The 16,407-nt window shown below is 42.0% G+C and overlaps 1 protein-coding gene across 3 annotated transcripts in view; it reads right to left on the reverse strand.

The window, feature by feature from the left end:
* The window catches only part of stard9 (StAR-related lipid transfer (START) domain containing 9), a 38,999-nt gene that overhangs the window by 15,553 nt on the left and 7,039 nt on the right, over positions 1-16,407 (reverse strand). For 2 of the 3 annotated variants that reach the window (XM_047337670.1, XM_047337669.1), the window contains exons 4-17: positions 7,789-7,905; positions 7,540-7,572; positions 7,385-7,446; positions 6,894-7,006; positions 4,917-5,059; positions 4,628-4,695; positions 4,363-4,460; positions 3,946-4,158; positions 3,096-3,193; positions 2,920-2,997; positions 2,574-2,651; positions 1,728-1,907; positions 800-851; positions 229-354 (exon numbers count right to left, since the gene is read on the reverse strand). In XM_047337670.1, coding sequence (XP_047193626.1) covers positions 229-354; positions 800-851; positions 1,728-1,907; positions 2,574-2,651; positions 2,920-2,997; positions 3,096-3,193; positions 3,946-4,158; positions 4,363-4,460; positions 4,628-4,695; positions 4,917-5,059; positions 6,894-7,006; positions 7,385-7,446; positions 7,540-7,572; positions 7,789-7,905 — 1,459 coding nt within the window. The remainder of the gene's footprint in view (positions 1-228; positions 355-799; positions 852-1,727; positions 1,908-2,573; positions 2,652-2,919; positions 2,998-3,095; positions 3,194-3,945; positions 4,159-4,362; positions 4,461-4,627; positions 4,696-4,916; positions 5,060-6,893; positions 7,007-7,384; positions 7,447-7,539; positions 7,573-7,788; positions 7,906-16,407) is intronic. The other variant, XM_047337671.1, reaches the window with a different exon arrangement.

A 16,407-nucleotide genomic window follows, 5' to 3' on the forward strand; every position in this document is an offset into this window, starting at 1 on the left:
ACCTCGTGATCAATAGTTGTGCCAACCAGAACTTTCTCAACTCAACCCAGGATAAACCTCTACAGACATTAAAATGCCAACAGCACTCCCAGAAAGTATTTATTAGTCAAATAAAATATCTTAAAATGCAACCACTACACTGATGTTTGTACTGTTCATTTCATTACAATACATCCAATCTGTGCTCCATGTAGGGGTAAAAAAAAAATGCAGTGGACGTTAGCTGACCTTGAGCCAGCCTGCAGGGCTCGGTGACCTCTCGGCCATTGAGCAGGCAGGAGCCGCCTGGCAGGGGTCGGAGTGTTACCACACCTCCACGGTTTTCAATCTCACAGCTTGCGCTGCCCTGCAGAACTAGAAACAGAAAACAAAAAACACAATCACACATATAGCGATTTAGAAAAGCTGTGCGGAGGCAGCTGCTCTATTGCCGAATATATTCAGCCCTCAATGCAGCAAAGTTGACAAGACATTTTAAGGACATATTTTGTTTTACTAAGCATCCTCACTTAACAACGATACACTTCTTGTGTGTGTGTGTGTGTGTGTGTGAGTGTGATACCCAAGTTATTGAGCTGGATATTCTATTTTTGTCCCATGTCTTTTGCTGCCTGTAATGTCTAGAGCTGTCGCAGTTAATTGTACGTTTACTCAAGTGATAATACACGGTTGTAAGAGCTTTTGAGGATTTTCACTTGACAGTGTACAACAGTTAAACACAAAAATATCATTACACTGTCTGAAAAGGAATATTTGCAGTTGGATGAGGGAACATGGAGAACGTAAGAATAACTAATACCTATCTGGGGCTCTTCAAACTGGTCCTGAGGTCCAATGTGAGTGATTCCATCCTGCAGCAAAAAAAACCCCAAAACATCTTAATCTTAAAATCCACATAAACAATAACATCAAAACAAACCACATGTACACTTTGTCATCAGCTGTGTATCTTGGACACAAAAACAACAGCACATATAATGGCAAGAATGTTCTTTGGGGAACCATTGTCCTTTTACTTCTAATCTTCCACTAATAATTTGTTTACTTTGAAGTCTTCATCAAATGAGATTAAAGGCTTTCTAATATGGTGTCAGGACCACATGTGCTCCCAGGTGGCCGCAGCTCTTCACATGCAGGAAACAGTGTAATTGTCAGGCCTGAGGGTATGCTTGTCATTGTCAGAATCAGGCCAGCTTTAAGCTCCCCCGAGTCCTCGCCTCAGAACTAAGAGCCTCTTATCCAACCAGGCTTCATGCATTGCGGAAGACATTCACACACAGAGAGAGAGACGGGAGATCGACAGGGCAGAGGGAGAGTAGAGAGAAAAGAAAAGAGACATGAGAAACACACCTTTTCTCAAGAGTTTTTTTTTGTTTTTCTAGCAGAACAGAGAGAAATAGGAGGATGAGGAGGAGAGGGAAGAACCTAGAACCAAGTAGACAGAAAAAGAGATTTTAGGGTTTTAGTCAAGACAGCTGACAAAAACAGTAACTTTAGAGTCGGGAAAAGTAGAGCAAAGGGAAAAAAAAACATTGTGTGGGAGTTTGCATCATATTGTTCATTGTATTTATAATGTAACTGCACCAACACAACTAATATTTAACTCTGGCACTTTTACTCGTGATTCCATCACCAAAACGAACACGTATTCATAAACACATCATACACAAAATGCGACACTAATAAACGCTTATACATGGACATGTCTTATTCTGGGTCAGTCGTACCCTGAGGTGATAGAAGACGACCCCGGTGCTGAGAACATCTCTATCGAGGGTGAGCAGGTGCGGCTGGAGGGAGTTGATGAGAAAGCCGGCCCGCTCACTGTTGATGTCCACACTACACTGCTCCAGCAGCTCCTTCTTATCTCTCCAGCTCTCCGACCAGTCCTTCGTCAGCTGTTCCACCTGCGGAGGAGACATGGACGACGATGATGGAGGAAGGTCACGGAGAGAGGAGAATAAAAAAAAACAGCAAGAGGGATAGAAAGAGGCTAATATCTGTGGTCAAGGAGATAACGGTTGTGCTAATAGCAGCAACTTCTAGAAAGTCCAGTCCAACAACTACTTCTAATGCTACCAAGACAATCAATACTATAATTAATGGTAATGCTGGTTTGTTAGATTTATTCTAAGGGCAATGATAATGCATCAATTCTTGTTTATACACTAATGAATACATAATTATGTATATTATTTTCTATTTCTGCCAGTTGATCCTCCTAAATCCTTCACACTGGCCTGTTAGCCTCTCAAACCACAATGTTCCTATTGAATATTCCAATTTCTTCTTAATTTTCTTTAAAGTTTGATCCAAAAAATACACCACAATCTAAAATCTTTATACATATTTTTGTATAAATCTACATGTCACACTTCCATCTTCGTTTCAGTGACCCTGTATGGTAGGACAAGATATAAGGAGATAAATCTGCTTGTCAAATGTGGATGTGACTTATCACCTGGTGAAATATCTGTCAAACTCAATTAAAAACATTCAACTAAATATGAATTCGTACTGGTTTGACACTGTATCTGTCGGCCAGATGTAACCACGCGTCAGCCCTGTGTTACCTTCATTTCGTTCTGTAGCACGATGTCGGAAAGATTTCCATCCCTCTCATCACTCAGAGATGGACTGGGAATGCGCTGCTGTCAGTCAAGAGGGTAAAAAAAAAATAATTATCAGACGACTGACTGCGCAAAGAGAAAATGTCACACCCGATACAATGCCTTTCGATCTTTACCATTTATGAAAAATGTCAAAAAGACACGAAGCACCGTATTGAGCCTTTGGTACAAAAATGTGGGAATCTCTTTGATTCAAAGCCTTTCAGTGCTCAGCGAGCCTTTTTTTGGGAAGCGGGGTGGATCCCTGGGAGAGTTAGCAACATGCTCTGACGATATAAGGTCACAATACCATTTCAAAGCTGAGCAGCATGCTCTTCAGTCTGTCAATCTCTTCTCTCAGCTCCCTGATGAGCCGAACGTTGGCATCCTGCACAGAATCCAGAGCTCACGCATTAACCTACACACACTGACCTACTAAAAAAAACATGTGGATAAAACATTAAATGTTGGCGCCAAATTACTGACCTCATTAACTCGAGGTTTATTGACAATATTTCGGGCATGGGCAGCATAGCGCAGAGTGCTGAGGGTCTCGTTGTAACTTTTAGCGGAGGGTGAGACCGCTGAAAAGACAAATGTGCATCAATTAACAGTGACATCAGGAATTAAACAATAATGTGAGACTAGAGCGACACTTGAGAAACCACAATATTGGTTTTGGAGCCATGCAAACATTATTTTTAGAGTAATATCCCTCTCTCCAGGAAGCCATTACTGTTGCAACAGGTAACCAACTTGCAGACGACTGGTGACAGTGACATTAACTTTGTGACAAGGCAGCTAAAATTAGAAAAAATGGAGACGATTGGAAGCAATGAAGCAGTCATCGGCATTCGCTTCCTGTTTTGTGCTATTTTCTGTTAGTAAGTAGACAATCTGCTTCCTGTTTCCACCGGTACGTACTTTCCCAGTGTACGTGAATGGTCACGTGATCTACATTCTCAGGTGTGTTGGTATAGACGGTGATTAAAACTGACACAGTGCCATTTTAAAATGAAAACTTAGTAGAATGGATGAAGCCTGAAAAGTGTTTGTGGGAAACTATGACTTGCAATACATCTGTTGTTAAAGATCACACAAAACCACTGCAATAGTTCATTAAAAAGGACACTCGCATCTTTTTGACACATCACAACCGGTCACTACTGTTAACTTAATTAGAAATCTAGGATCCAATGTGGCTCTCGGAAGCCCCTTTGATCAATTCTGAACATATTTAATCAGACTTTTGTTAAGTAACCCAAGTTAATGGAAGTGCAATGTTAAATCTCTGGAATGCCCCTTTATCAACAACACCAACACCTGTGACACTTACTTGCAATCATGATGGTCTTGGAGTTGCCACCCAGGCTGTCTTTAAGCAGCCAGGTTAGGACCGAGTCTCTGTAGGGGATGAAGCAGTGCCTCCTCCCTCCTCCTCCTCCTCCTCCAGAGAGGGAGCTGCTGTGACTGCCTACCGTGCTGCCATCACCCTCTGAGGCCATGCTGTTGATACTCTGGCAGCTGCTAGACATCTGAGAGTTCTGGGCTGTGGAAGTAGCAGATAAAAGGGATACGAGTATTGTGAGATGTGCAAGGAAAGTAAAAAGAACTGAGGGGAATAAGGTTGGATAAAGATAGATTTGTATGGGTGTGAGTTAAATGTTATTCCAAATGAAAATAAAATTCTTCTACTTTATCACCGGTGCTTCGAATTGAAACAATGGAAACTTTTGACAGCATCTTCATTTACCGAGAGCAGATATGACGATGCCCAGAGTGACCAGCGACTTGTTGATGTTGGAGCCTTCAGTTAGTCTGTCTCTGCAGTATTGTGGGTCTGCTCTCTCACTGTCCAAAACAAAACAAACACAACATGTAATATCAGTTCATGTCATTTAAAATTATTACATGTAGAAATGAGACTCAGGGCAGTAGACAAGCTCCACTAGGGGGCAGCTTTGTCAATGACTTTGAGTTAAAAGATGATTCAAAAAAAGACGGAAAAACTGTTTCACCTCCCAGCCAAGTCCACCAGGTTAATCTTGCTGACAGTTTCTGAAGGAAGGTTATTTTCTAGGTTTGCCTGTGGGGGAGAAAAATACAGAAGCAATCAGACTTGAATAGGCTGATACTGATTAAGACTTCGCATTGAAATGATGCTAAAAGTATTAATCGCATGCCAGAAACCAATGAGCCATTATTGGCACACAAAAAATATAAAAAAGAGAATCATTATCAGACTGATACATAAAAAACAAGTGTGATTATGTAGTCAGCCCATTGGCTGTCGAGAGAGATGACAACCTGCGTGTACTGGATGGTGAAGATAGCGTGAGATCTGCTGCTGGCGTCGTGGTTATGGGTCGCTGCCGTGATGCGGTTGGCGATGCCTTCCTCCAAAAGTTCCATGGCCTGCTTACAGTCCGAGACCACATGCTGCGACAAGTCTGATTAAAGAGAAACAGATGGAAAAAATTCTGAGCAAATAAACACGAGAGTGGTGAGGTTTTATATCAACTTGAATATGTTATTGGCCAACTCCTGATTCAGGTGTGGGGGGAGGTAATCAGGTCAGAGAGGAAAAGAGACATTTTTTGCCAGGCAAACGTCGGAATCATTATAGATTTAATGATGAACTTTTATTGATCTATTTAGTTTTCTATTTATTGGTTTGTTTGTTTATATAAATACAGAAAAAATTAAAATTCCATAAAATCCAAAATATTAAAAGGCACAAATTTTGCTCTGGAAACTAAATGATTACAGCAGGATAGATATGTGAAAAAGACACAAACAGGAAGTATTTCTAATCAAAACTTGCTCATGTTTGAGCCCACATCTGTGACCAGGGATGAATCACATTAACTTCAGAGGCTGTTAAACACGTGCACAGAAAACCACAGAGGCTTTAGGTGCTGCCACATGGTGGTTACTGAAAATTAATTTAGCCAGTAATACAAATATCTGGATTATTTTTATTATTTTTTTCAAACTTTAATAGTGGCAGTAAAATGCTGTTGGATGGACGAGTGCTGATGTAGAATAATTATAAACCGTGAGTCTTTAATGTGCTCTGTGTGCACAGTGGAGTGTTCTCCCTGGAACCACAAGGCAATGACCTCACTTCCTCTGCTCAGCTGGGATTTCTCCTGATACAGACAATGAGTGAATTTCTGGCTTAAAACGCAGAGAGGTGGACGAATGAGAGGGAAGAGAAATGGAAAAGAAGGAGGAGACGGAAGGAGCAAAAGAAAGACAGAAAGTAAAAGAGCCAGAAAGAGGAGTCTGGATTAGAGCCGGGGGCGGTTGATTCTGGACCTGAGGAAAAGTTTAACGAGGGAACAAACTTCCACCGCTGACCACATACCACAGAGATTTCTAAACTAAATACACACAACCAGAGCAGCACTCAAAATACTGCAGAACCATGTTACACATCCAACTCCATAATTTGACAAAATGATGTGTATTACCGTGTAGGAACACAAGATTTGACCTCTGGTATCCACTTTCATCTCGACTCTGCTTGTGCCAAGTGCCTCAGACAGATTCTATTTCTGTGAGAGGCTGGATACATACGGTCACTTAACACTTCTCAGAGTTCACAGCCTGTGAAAGCATCTAATCATAAGGCCTTGAAAAGTCCTGCTGTCCATCTGAGAAAAACGTTTTGCTGCAAGTTGATTGAAAAGAGCTTGACTTTTTAAAAAAATATCCAATTTAATCTTAATAAATTATTGGAGTGGGGTAATGAGAATTTGCAGCATCTAGACCTCTGGCTAAGTATTTAATCAGTGTGACAGACAAATGTTGGTTTTGAGAACAATATTTTGTGCAATTACATCGGGAAGTGTGTTTGAATATGGAATTGGAATTATAATTTATTTAATCTATTTTACTCTGTTTACACTGCATTTTTAGGAAAGGTCTTTATTCAACCCTTAATTTGTGCAACTACTTCACCAGAGGTTTTGCTTTACGGTCTGTGTGTTAAGTCCGATTTACCGCAGATGTGCATGTACATGCCTGTTTTTGTTTTGTAAATCTAAGTAATTATATTTTTGTGTTGTACTATATGTACATATAAACTCTTTATCTGTTACAACTTTTTTGTTAGATGGGCTTCAATTTAATTCAACAAAAGGATTAAATTATTTATTTCTCTCAATTATTTATTTCTCTCAGCCGTGTTCTAAAGCTTTTGACCTGTCATGTATACATATATTATCTTTGCCGTTTACCACTTGACAAAGTATAGATGTAGCTGCCTCGAACTCTCACCTTGTACGTAGGGGCCTTTCTCGGGATGTTCTCTAACTTTCAGTGAGGCTTTCCTCTTCTGCTCTCCTCTGGTCAGCAAGTCTCTCACTCGCTCATTATAGATCTCCAGGAAGCTGCCGGGACAGAGGGACAGGACAACACCATACATTGAAGACGCAGGACAGGAACATTTAAGTGAATTTTACGTATACTGTCAGACTCAGATGCTGTAGTTACCTGATGTCAATTCCTTATCTGCATCCTTATTTTATGCAAAACATCTTGCAAATAAACAATCTTTGTTTAGTTTAGCTTTCTGGCATTTTGCTTTAAGCTTGTATTTGGAAGATGGTCTGCGTTTTTTTTCTCCTGCTAATCTTACCATGTAAATTCCAATAGATTATATTCTTGAAACTGCAAAACACTTTTGTGTAAATGCAAGTTTCAACTTCGTGATAAGGCCCAAATGTACGGATCAAAAACAGAAGAGACACAAAGTGAAAAAATTATACCTGATCTCGATTCTGCTGGAGTTTTGCCCATCAGGAAAAGTGTCCTCAGACCTAAAGAGACCCTGAAAGGAAAGGAGCAATGCAATATACTTCACACTACTACCACCACCACACAAGATACAAGTGTGTTCACCTCATTCATGTTGCAGACTTACCTGACAGATGCGAGGGGTCAAGCCGATGGAGTCCTGACAGCGTTCAAAACAAAAAAAAGAGTAGTGTTCACATCAAAATGTCATGAAGAAATGGGTCATAACTTAAGACTTCGAAGAGTGTTTGGTTTCAATTTGCATCTATTCCTTTGTGCTCTGTAAGATTATCTGAGGCCCCAAAGGTTATATTAAATCTACTCAAATAACGTGATGCAGTGCAGTGATTCTACCCACTCCACCCCTTCTCCTCACCGGCGTTCCCATCATGGTGTACGTCTTTCCAGATCCCGTTTGGCCGTAAGCAAACAGACACACGTTGTAACCTTCAGAGGCTCCGGACAGCACTAACACACCCAGGTCCTGGAACACCTGAGAAAATAAACACACATACACACACACACCTTCAATCACAAACACACTGAGAGAGACCAACTTAATGTTTACTGTAGATGATCAAGCAGAGTGATATGTGATGAAAATCTTTTTAAATACATGTACAAGTAAAGAAGAAAGATTCCTGCAAACACATCTGAAAGATGTTTGTTTTTTTAAAAAGTAGACACACTTGTAGATTGATGAGTTGTTTACAATGTAAGCCAACGTCCTTGTTCTTACTGCGTTGAGTTTTCACAAGACCGTGGATTTACATCAAGGTTTCTCGATCACAATGCTGTGGCAACGGGCCAGTGGTGGAGGACTAGTGTTGCTTCCTGCTGAGGTGTTTGGGCAAGGAGCAGGGAGGTCGGCTAATGCTCTGGGTAAACAATTTTGCAGAATGTGTATGCGAGAGACACAAATGTAAGGGTGAAACGACTCGGTCAGGAAAATAAACCCTGCCCTAAAAAGCGCAGCGGTGATACGGAGTGATCCGGGAGAGTCCCACTCAAAACAATCATCTGAAACCTCTTGTTTTCTTTGCCTCTGTGTCTGAAGCCGAGAGCCAGAATCTTGAGACTATTAGCATAAGGCCAAATCACAACCATCTTTTTTTTCTGCTGATAGTCATTTTATTCAAACGTTGCATATGTGTGCTCTGAGACATGAGGGAGATGATTGACACAGTACGCCTCTCTGTAAATTACCAGTGTGTCTGTTACAGGTATAATTTAAACATTTTTTATCCCAATGTTATGTGGTAGTGATGATGGTCATAACTTATTCACTGGTTCTGACTGAACATATCAAATACCTTTTCCATGACACATATTTTATGTTTTTTGTTTTGTTTTATCTTTGCAATCAAGTAAAAAGTTTTAATGTTGTGGCTGATCGGTATACAGAGTAAATAGAGCCAAGATATTGTCCTATTACATATTTATCCAATATTATCTTTTTGTATGGTACTTAGAACTAAACTATTTTATATAACAGCAAAAAAAGAGGATTCAAATTATAAAGAATTGACAGAGATTGAGACTGGTTCTTCACAAACAGACAAATTTCTAGCTCTGATTTCTGCTCTAGTCTATGAAATATGAGAAAAAATATTGAAAAATGCATTTTTCAAATCCCAAAGTTCTGTCATCAAATGCTTGTTCTGTCAAAAAATGTTGAAGATATTAAATTCTAAAAGTGGCAAAATTTCACAATCAAAGAGGTTGAAATGAGAGTTGTTAGAGAATTGTTGGCATTTCTGCTTGAAAAATCACTCAAAAGAAGAATCAATAATCAAGGTAGTTGCATATGATTGTCTGTTGATCCAACAGGTCATTCGAGCTCTACATTCAGCGCCAAAGACAACCACTGAAAACGAACTAGAAACTAGTTACAGTCCACTTAGTCCACTTGAGTTTTCCAGAGTTAACAAACAGTATATTCAAATCCGGATAAACAGTCTTCACTCTTGTTATCGTTCCTTTGTTTATTACTGATAAGCAAAAAAGAAATTCCATCAGAACCAGTTTTCTGGGGACATGTGGCCTCATCAGCAACCCAACAGCTCAATCCAAAGGCAACACATGCCTTGGGGGGGGGGGCAGCAACCTGATCCAGACCAGACCTGAGACACAGCACATTCCCCCCAGAACCATAACACACCCTGGGATCAGTGAGGGGGGTGCCCTCCCCTGGGCTAAGGCCTGAGACCACAGAGACCGGTCGGTAAGTGAACAGAGGAGGGAGGAGGAGGAGGAATGCTCTCGCAGCTACAACGATCTCCCAGGATCAAACACTGGAATACTTTCAACATACCTCCTATGTGTTAGTGTGTGTGAGTGTGTGTGTGTGTGAGAGTGTGTGTGGCAACCAACCACTGTCAGGAGAAGCGAGAACCTGGAGCTCAGCCTGTGTATACTCTGGGCTTACGACACGGTGGGAATAGGTTTAGGTTGGATGTGGTTGAAAGCTCTTGTGAAAGGCCCGGGCCTTGTGAAAGCAGGACTGAATGGATGCACCGGTCATCTGGTTGTTCTTAAGACTGTGTGAACGGAGGACCAACGCTTTGTTCACCACCATGACCAAATGGTAAAGCAAAACCTGAGATGATGATAGAGAAAAGCAATTATCTTCTCGAATGTTAATCAGCGCAGCAAGTCCGAAACATGACTATTGATTCTCAGTTACTTTCAAAATCCGCAGAAAAGGAGTTTAGGGCTAAAACTATTTAAATTATTGATTAATTCGTTTGTTGTTTTTAGATTATTTGTTGTTTAGATTATTAAGTTACTGGGGGGAAAAAAGGCCTTAAGCGATTACCCTGATACTAATGTGACATATTCAAATATCTTGTAATGTCTGATCCACTGTCGTAAACTCAAAATATTTTTCTATTAACAATCATAAAAGACCAAGAGAATCAGCAAATATTCAGACACTGGGAACAGAGATTTATTTCCACATTGTTTGAGAAATTTTGACTGACAAAATTCAGTCAATCAACAAATCAAATTATCAACTAATTTATTTCAGCTCTGGTCAATTTGCAGACCATAAAAGAACTACTACATAAAAAAAGAACCATACAGATTAATGAATAAAGAAAATAACAAGTAGCTGCTCCCCTGAAAGAGACGCCATTTTTCATTCTCAACTATTTCTCCGTAGCCTAGCCAACCATGTGCAGACAACAGCCACGTGCAACTAGTAAAAGTGCTGCCCCAACGGCTGTCTCACTCACTGACCCTATAAATCACTCAACAGGCGCTGTAGTAGTATTAACTCACAATTTATCATGTCCATAGGAATTTTTAAGTTCAGTAAAGGATCTTACTAACTTGCGCTATTTAAACTGTTCAAGAATTTATATTGTATTGTTATTTTATATTTATATTTTTGTTAAGCTGTATACAAAAATATATTATAGTATATGTATGTCTAAACACATGAAAACAGACATAATGGTTAAGCCACAACAAAATCTACCATTTGATTCCAAGGCGAGACATAAATTGGGAGTGACAGAACCTCACGCTGTTGCTCAACAAACAGTATCATGACTACAAATGTCAGAGTGTGCAATCCTCTGGAGTCCGGACCACCGAGTGTTGCCCCCTGCCTCTTGGCTGAATGGAGGCTTAAACGTGGAGACAAAAAGCAGCGCCGCCCCCATCTTGTCCTCATCCAAATGTTGAAAAACAGACACAGACGTCCTCTCCTCCATGAACAGAGAGAATCAACACAGCTCTTGTTAAAGTTGACCCTCTTAAATTCACTCGACGGGGGGCTATGACGGGACTGAGGGTCCCGACAGGCTCTGCACAAAGAGCAGGAACTCCGTACCTCCTTTGAACTTGACTAGCTCTCTATTTCTGTACACTTTAATAATTGTTTCTTCCGTTTCTGCAAAACAATAAAGTGACCTCTGAACTAAAAAAAAAATACAAGAGGAAGCATAAACTTATTGCAACCTCTTGTGAGAATTATAATCATGTGTGTGTGAGTTTGTCTAGACAGGCAATATTAAAACAACCCTGTTTGTCATCACTGTCAGATCAAATTAAAATCAGAGGATCGTAATTTGTGCCATTGTCCTCGTGGGTGCGTAAATGGACACAATGGCCCCACTGTCACAACCTACTTTCACATTTTATAGCACCACTGCAACGCTCAGAGGTATTTTGTCGGCTAACAAAGCAGGTGAGGCAAGAGATGGGTTGGGAATGGAAATGTACACGCAGAAAAACGAAGCGGGAGAAAAAACGCCTGGAGACAACATGGCTTGGTGAGTGCCACAGCAAGCGAGCGGGCCGGTCGGTCATCTCCAAATATACAGGGGACAGACTAACCACTTCAATTATCCGGAAGGCTGTTGCCATCAGCGGGCCGTTGCACGTGTGTGTGTGTGTGTGTGTGTGTGTGTGTGTGTGTGTGTGTGTGTGTGTGTGTGTGTGTGTGTGTGTGTGTGTGTGTGTGTGTGTGTGTGTGTGTGTGTGTGTGTGTGTGTGTGTGTGTGTGTGTGTGTGTGTGTGTGTGCGTGCGTGTCTCTGGTCAGTTAGAGAGGAAGCAGCAGCAACAACAATTACAAAAACTTCAGAGTTTGCTTCCTTCTCTGACGAAAAAAAAAAGTACAAACAATCAAACAATGAAAGAGGAAAAGCAGAATATAGTTTTCATTCTTGTGCAGGAAATGCAGGTCAGATCTATTGAGTAAACACAGAGTAAGGAAGGAAGAAAAAAAAATAGGATTCGGGGTCAGTGGGGGAAGTGATACGAGGGCCCAGATTGTGCGTGTGTGTGTGTGTGTGTGTGTGTGTGTGTGTGTGTGTGTGTGTGTGTGTGTGTGTGTGTGTGTGTGTGTGTGTAAATATACAGTTTTCCAGTTTAAAACCCAGTTGCTGACTTTTTGCACGGCTTATCCATGATCACCCATCTTTCACGCCGTCTCCCAAATAGGAGGAAACAGGTGGCATTTTAAATGCACGTTTAAAAAACGCCTCTGAATTTTTTGTATCTTAGACATCTTTCATGCAATGGCAAAATGTTTGTCTCTCATCTGAAAAATTCACAGCGCACCACTATCCCCCAATAAAACGCATGGCCTGGCCCAAGATTCAAATTCAAAGCAAAGTAATGTCAGGAAATGGAAAAAGAAAGCAGATTAGACTGCATGCAGCTTTAAATTAACACCGCCACATGATATGTGTGACAGCCACTAAGTGATGACATACAGAGAGATTTCATGAAAGCCTACTTTGGTAACACATCTCAAGAGCAGAGCTGAGATATCACATGTGCTTCTAAGCTAAGCAGGGACCAGAGCTCTCGGCCCAAAATAAGGTCTCCTGAAGGAACCAGCTGGGTTTCATGCGAGAGATCTGCACCACGATAAACACTACGTTCTGTTTGTTGTGAAATGAGAGGATACGGTCATTTTCTAAAAGAGGGAGGCCTAGTTTGTGGCCTTGTAACGTACTGCAGAGGGGGGGAAAAGGGAGAGGAAGGCAGTGAAGTGGGAGAGAATTGCTGAGAAATGGTGGCGATCGTGAAAATGAGACACAGCACGATGAAGACAGGCTGACAGGAGTGAAAAAGTCATACTGTAATGCCGCGGTAATGAGTTAAGTCCTGGAATCACTGGCTGTGGAAAATGCCAATTTCTCGTCTGGTTTTTATAAGGCCAGGCTCTACACACTAAACCCTGGAGAAGTACTTACTGTATGTGTAGCGTGCGCACATGTGTGTGTGTGTGTGTGTCTGTGTGTAAGTATGTTGTCATGGGTGATGGCAGAGGGCCAGTCGAGCAAAGTGAAACCCTCCGCCACATTTAAAAACTTCAGCTTCTCTTTGCTTTTGCCAGGTTTGACGCAACCGAGAGGACCACGATCAATTTTCCCTCCACAACCGCTCGCACAGGGAGGGGGCGTCTCTGCAAGACTGCACGTGATAAAATAAGAGCAAAAGTAGATGCAACTTTTTTCCTGTGAGTCAGTCAAACTAGGAACATTACTGCTATTAATACATACAAAGTAATTTCCCCTGCTTTTCCTCTCTGGGTCCAGAGGTGGACAGCTGCCGCAGAGGCGAGGGGGTCACTCGGTTCCCGTCGCACGCTTTTCCAACGGTATTACAAAAACACAACAGCTGGACCTCGAGCAAAACGTAATGCTTTTGTTTAAATACAGGGTGGGGAAAAAAAAGAGATCTTGTCCTGACGAGGAATCTGATTTGGAGAATCAGAAGTGGAAAGAGGGATAAAAGTGCACAGAGAGAGGGGACCACAGGGAAGACAGAGACCGGCAGACAGAATCACACAACGCTCTCGTTTGTCACACTTGGACAGAATTTGTAGGTCAAATTAGCATGGGAGGGCCGGAGAGGGAGGAGGGAGAGACCAAACAGACGAGCTGCTCTTCATTACTCAGGCCTCCCGACACATGGGAATGAAGGACGGGGGGGGGGGGGAAGCAATGGATAGGGGAAGTGAAAACATGCAAGGCAACAAGGGTCACTCTGGCAGTTCGATGCACTTTCCAGCAGACACAGTTACTGCGACTGACACTTGGGCAAAGGCAAAGACTTCAAGCAAATAAATATAACCATATCGGGAGAAGGTCTGTGGAGTCGCCGCCGCTCCTCCCCCCATTTCATGTTAAAGAGGCCAGAGCACAACACCGTGGAGCAGAGCTGCGTATCTCAGTCTTCATGGCAAACTGGAAAATACATCTGCAGGCTTCCGACTGTCGGGAGCCTTGTGTGAATAAGTGATGAGTGAAACAAGAAAAATCCCCAAGAGTTGAGAAATCCTTGAAAACATCTGATTCCAGATCTGCAGCAAAAGCGAATCCCTTGACCCACAGCCCTGACTTTCTGCCGATCTGAGACGGGCTACAGATCCAGAGGAAAATCTGTTCACAAGGTAATTGAGACAATAAAAAATGGCTGCAGCCCTAGAAGCAATGATGATTTTCCTCTATTGTTCACCATGGTCTGACTTGTGCACTAATTTAATCTGCAGCACTTCAACTGTTCTAGCTCAGGGAAAACGTCAGTCGATAAATTGAAGTTGTACAAAGAGCAGTGACCTCCACCTTTAATGACCTCCACCTCTTTCTTATAACAACTCCGGTCCTCCTCTGCCTTCACTGATAGGAAGCTGTTAATCTTTTCACAGAAGACAGGTGCTTTTCCTGTGTCCATACGGTCTGAATCTCACATGTATTTGGTGTCCTATGTGTAGTTAATTCGAGGCTGAACTGGACTTTTGGCTCTTGTTCCGGCCATGTGTTGAGGGGGTTTAAATCTGTGTGTGTGTGTGTGTGTGTGTGTGTGTGTGTGTGTGTGTGTGTGTGTGTGTGTGTGTGTGTGTGCGTGCGCGGAGGGTCCTTCCCATACACAGAAACTATTCTTCCCCCAGTCTGCAGCACTACTGACACACAGACCTAGAAACGCCGCGAGCAAAATCAAATCACGCACTGCAGTGACCGAGCGACAGAGAGACAGGAGAGGACGAAGAGGAGGAGGAGAAGTGGGGGAGAATCCCTGAGCAAGCTGACTCCATTTGGTCATAAAATTTGAGCCGAGTCCCTAGCAGTGACGTCTTTGCAGTGATATTTAACTGCGAAAAAATTACTTAGTGAGGCAGATGGGAGTTTGGCAGGCGAGAGCTGGGGGGCTACAGAGGCACAGAGGACCCCCCCCTGCCCATTTCCCCTCCTTCCCCTCTCCTCCCTCCTTCTCCACCCAAGGAATTTGCATTCCCATTTTCTCTAATCAGTTTTCTCTTGCCTTTTCCCCCATCTCTTCTCTTTCACTTTACACTCCACTGTTTCTTACTGTCAGAAACAATGAACAAGCATTTTTGTGTTATTAAATAGTGGGAAAAGCTATTTATTAGCTAAATATCTCGGCTCAAAACAAAGGGATTGTTTAGACAAACCGCCCCAGTTCTCTCATGCATTTACTCAGCAGCTGGTTCGCATTATGGATTATGGTTGTCTGCCAGAGCCCAATCTCTCCTCACCTGGCCTCCCCCCCCCACTCAATATTATACTTTTTCACCCAAAGATAAAACTTCAAAACTGAGACTTACAACTTGTAAGACAAATTTTTTTTTGCCTCTCAGCGACAAGAATACAACCACATCTGCTGCACCCCTTATAGTACTGTACCACATTTCTCTCTCTGCAGCACAGAAGAAGAAGAAAAAACCTACAAGTGTCTGGTGTAAACTATCACTGATGCATGGACAGTGCAGAGCAGGAGTGTGGAGGGAGGTTACTGGGGCTGGGAGGCCAGTCTCTGAGAGAGGCAGAATCCAGTTTCCCCTTGTCTCAGTCTCAGGGGAACTACAGAGTAAGATGAATTCAGTCCCTCTTCCTGTTATGAAAAAAAGTAGAGCATGCTCAAATATATATTTTTATATGTTTTTAAGTAGAAACGATGAGGAAATCTGGAGCTGGCAAAAGTTGTATCAACTCAAGGCTAGAACACGAATTACATATAGTTAGATATTTGCTAAGGGAGAAACAAAATCTATACTTTGGAACAATTACCTAAATATAACACCGCCAAGTGAAAAAAGGCGACGCAACAGAAAAGTGTTGCAGAATTTGGGATTTTATTTAATTTAAATATTTTTATTGAAGACACGTCGACAGCTCTTTGCTGCTCTTAAAATGTCTCGTAAAATGTTAAGAGAAGCTCTTAAGTCTTTTCTTCACTGTCTCTTCAGATCCGCCATAGAAAAAACCACCCCAGGCTTCAAGTCAAACATTTTTGAACTGTGATGTGATAAGCACATGGCTGACGTGATTATCTACCAGTTTCTGCGTTAAAGAGACAAAGCTTTTGATTTAGCCGGATTCAAATGCAGCAGCTCTGTCCTTCACCGGGGTCCTTTTCGCCCACCACGGGTCAACGGAAGAATGTCTTGTGGCAACCAGGCCACTGTGACTGGACACAATCTTTTTGCTGAGGAGAGAGGCAGCCCAAAGC

Source organism: Scophthalmus maximus, chromosome 15 (genome assembly GCF_022379125.1).
Source record: "Scophthalmus maximus strain ysfricsl-2021 chromosome 15, ASM2237912v1, whole genome shotgun sequence".
NCBI lineage: Eukaryota > Metazoa > Chordata > Actinopteri > Pleuronectiformes > Scophthalmidae > Scophthalmus > Scophthalmus maximus.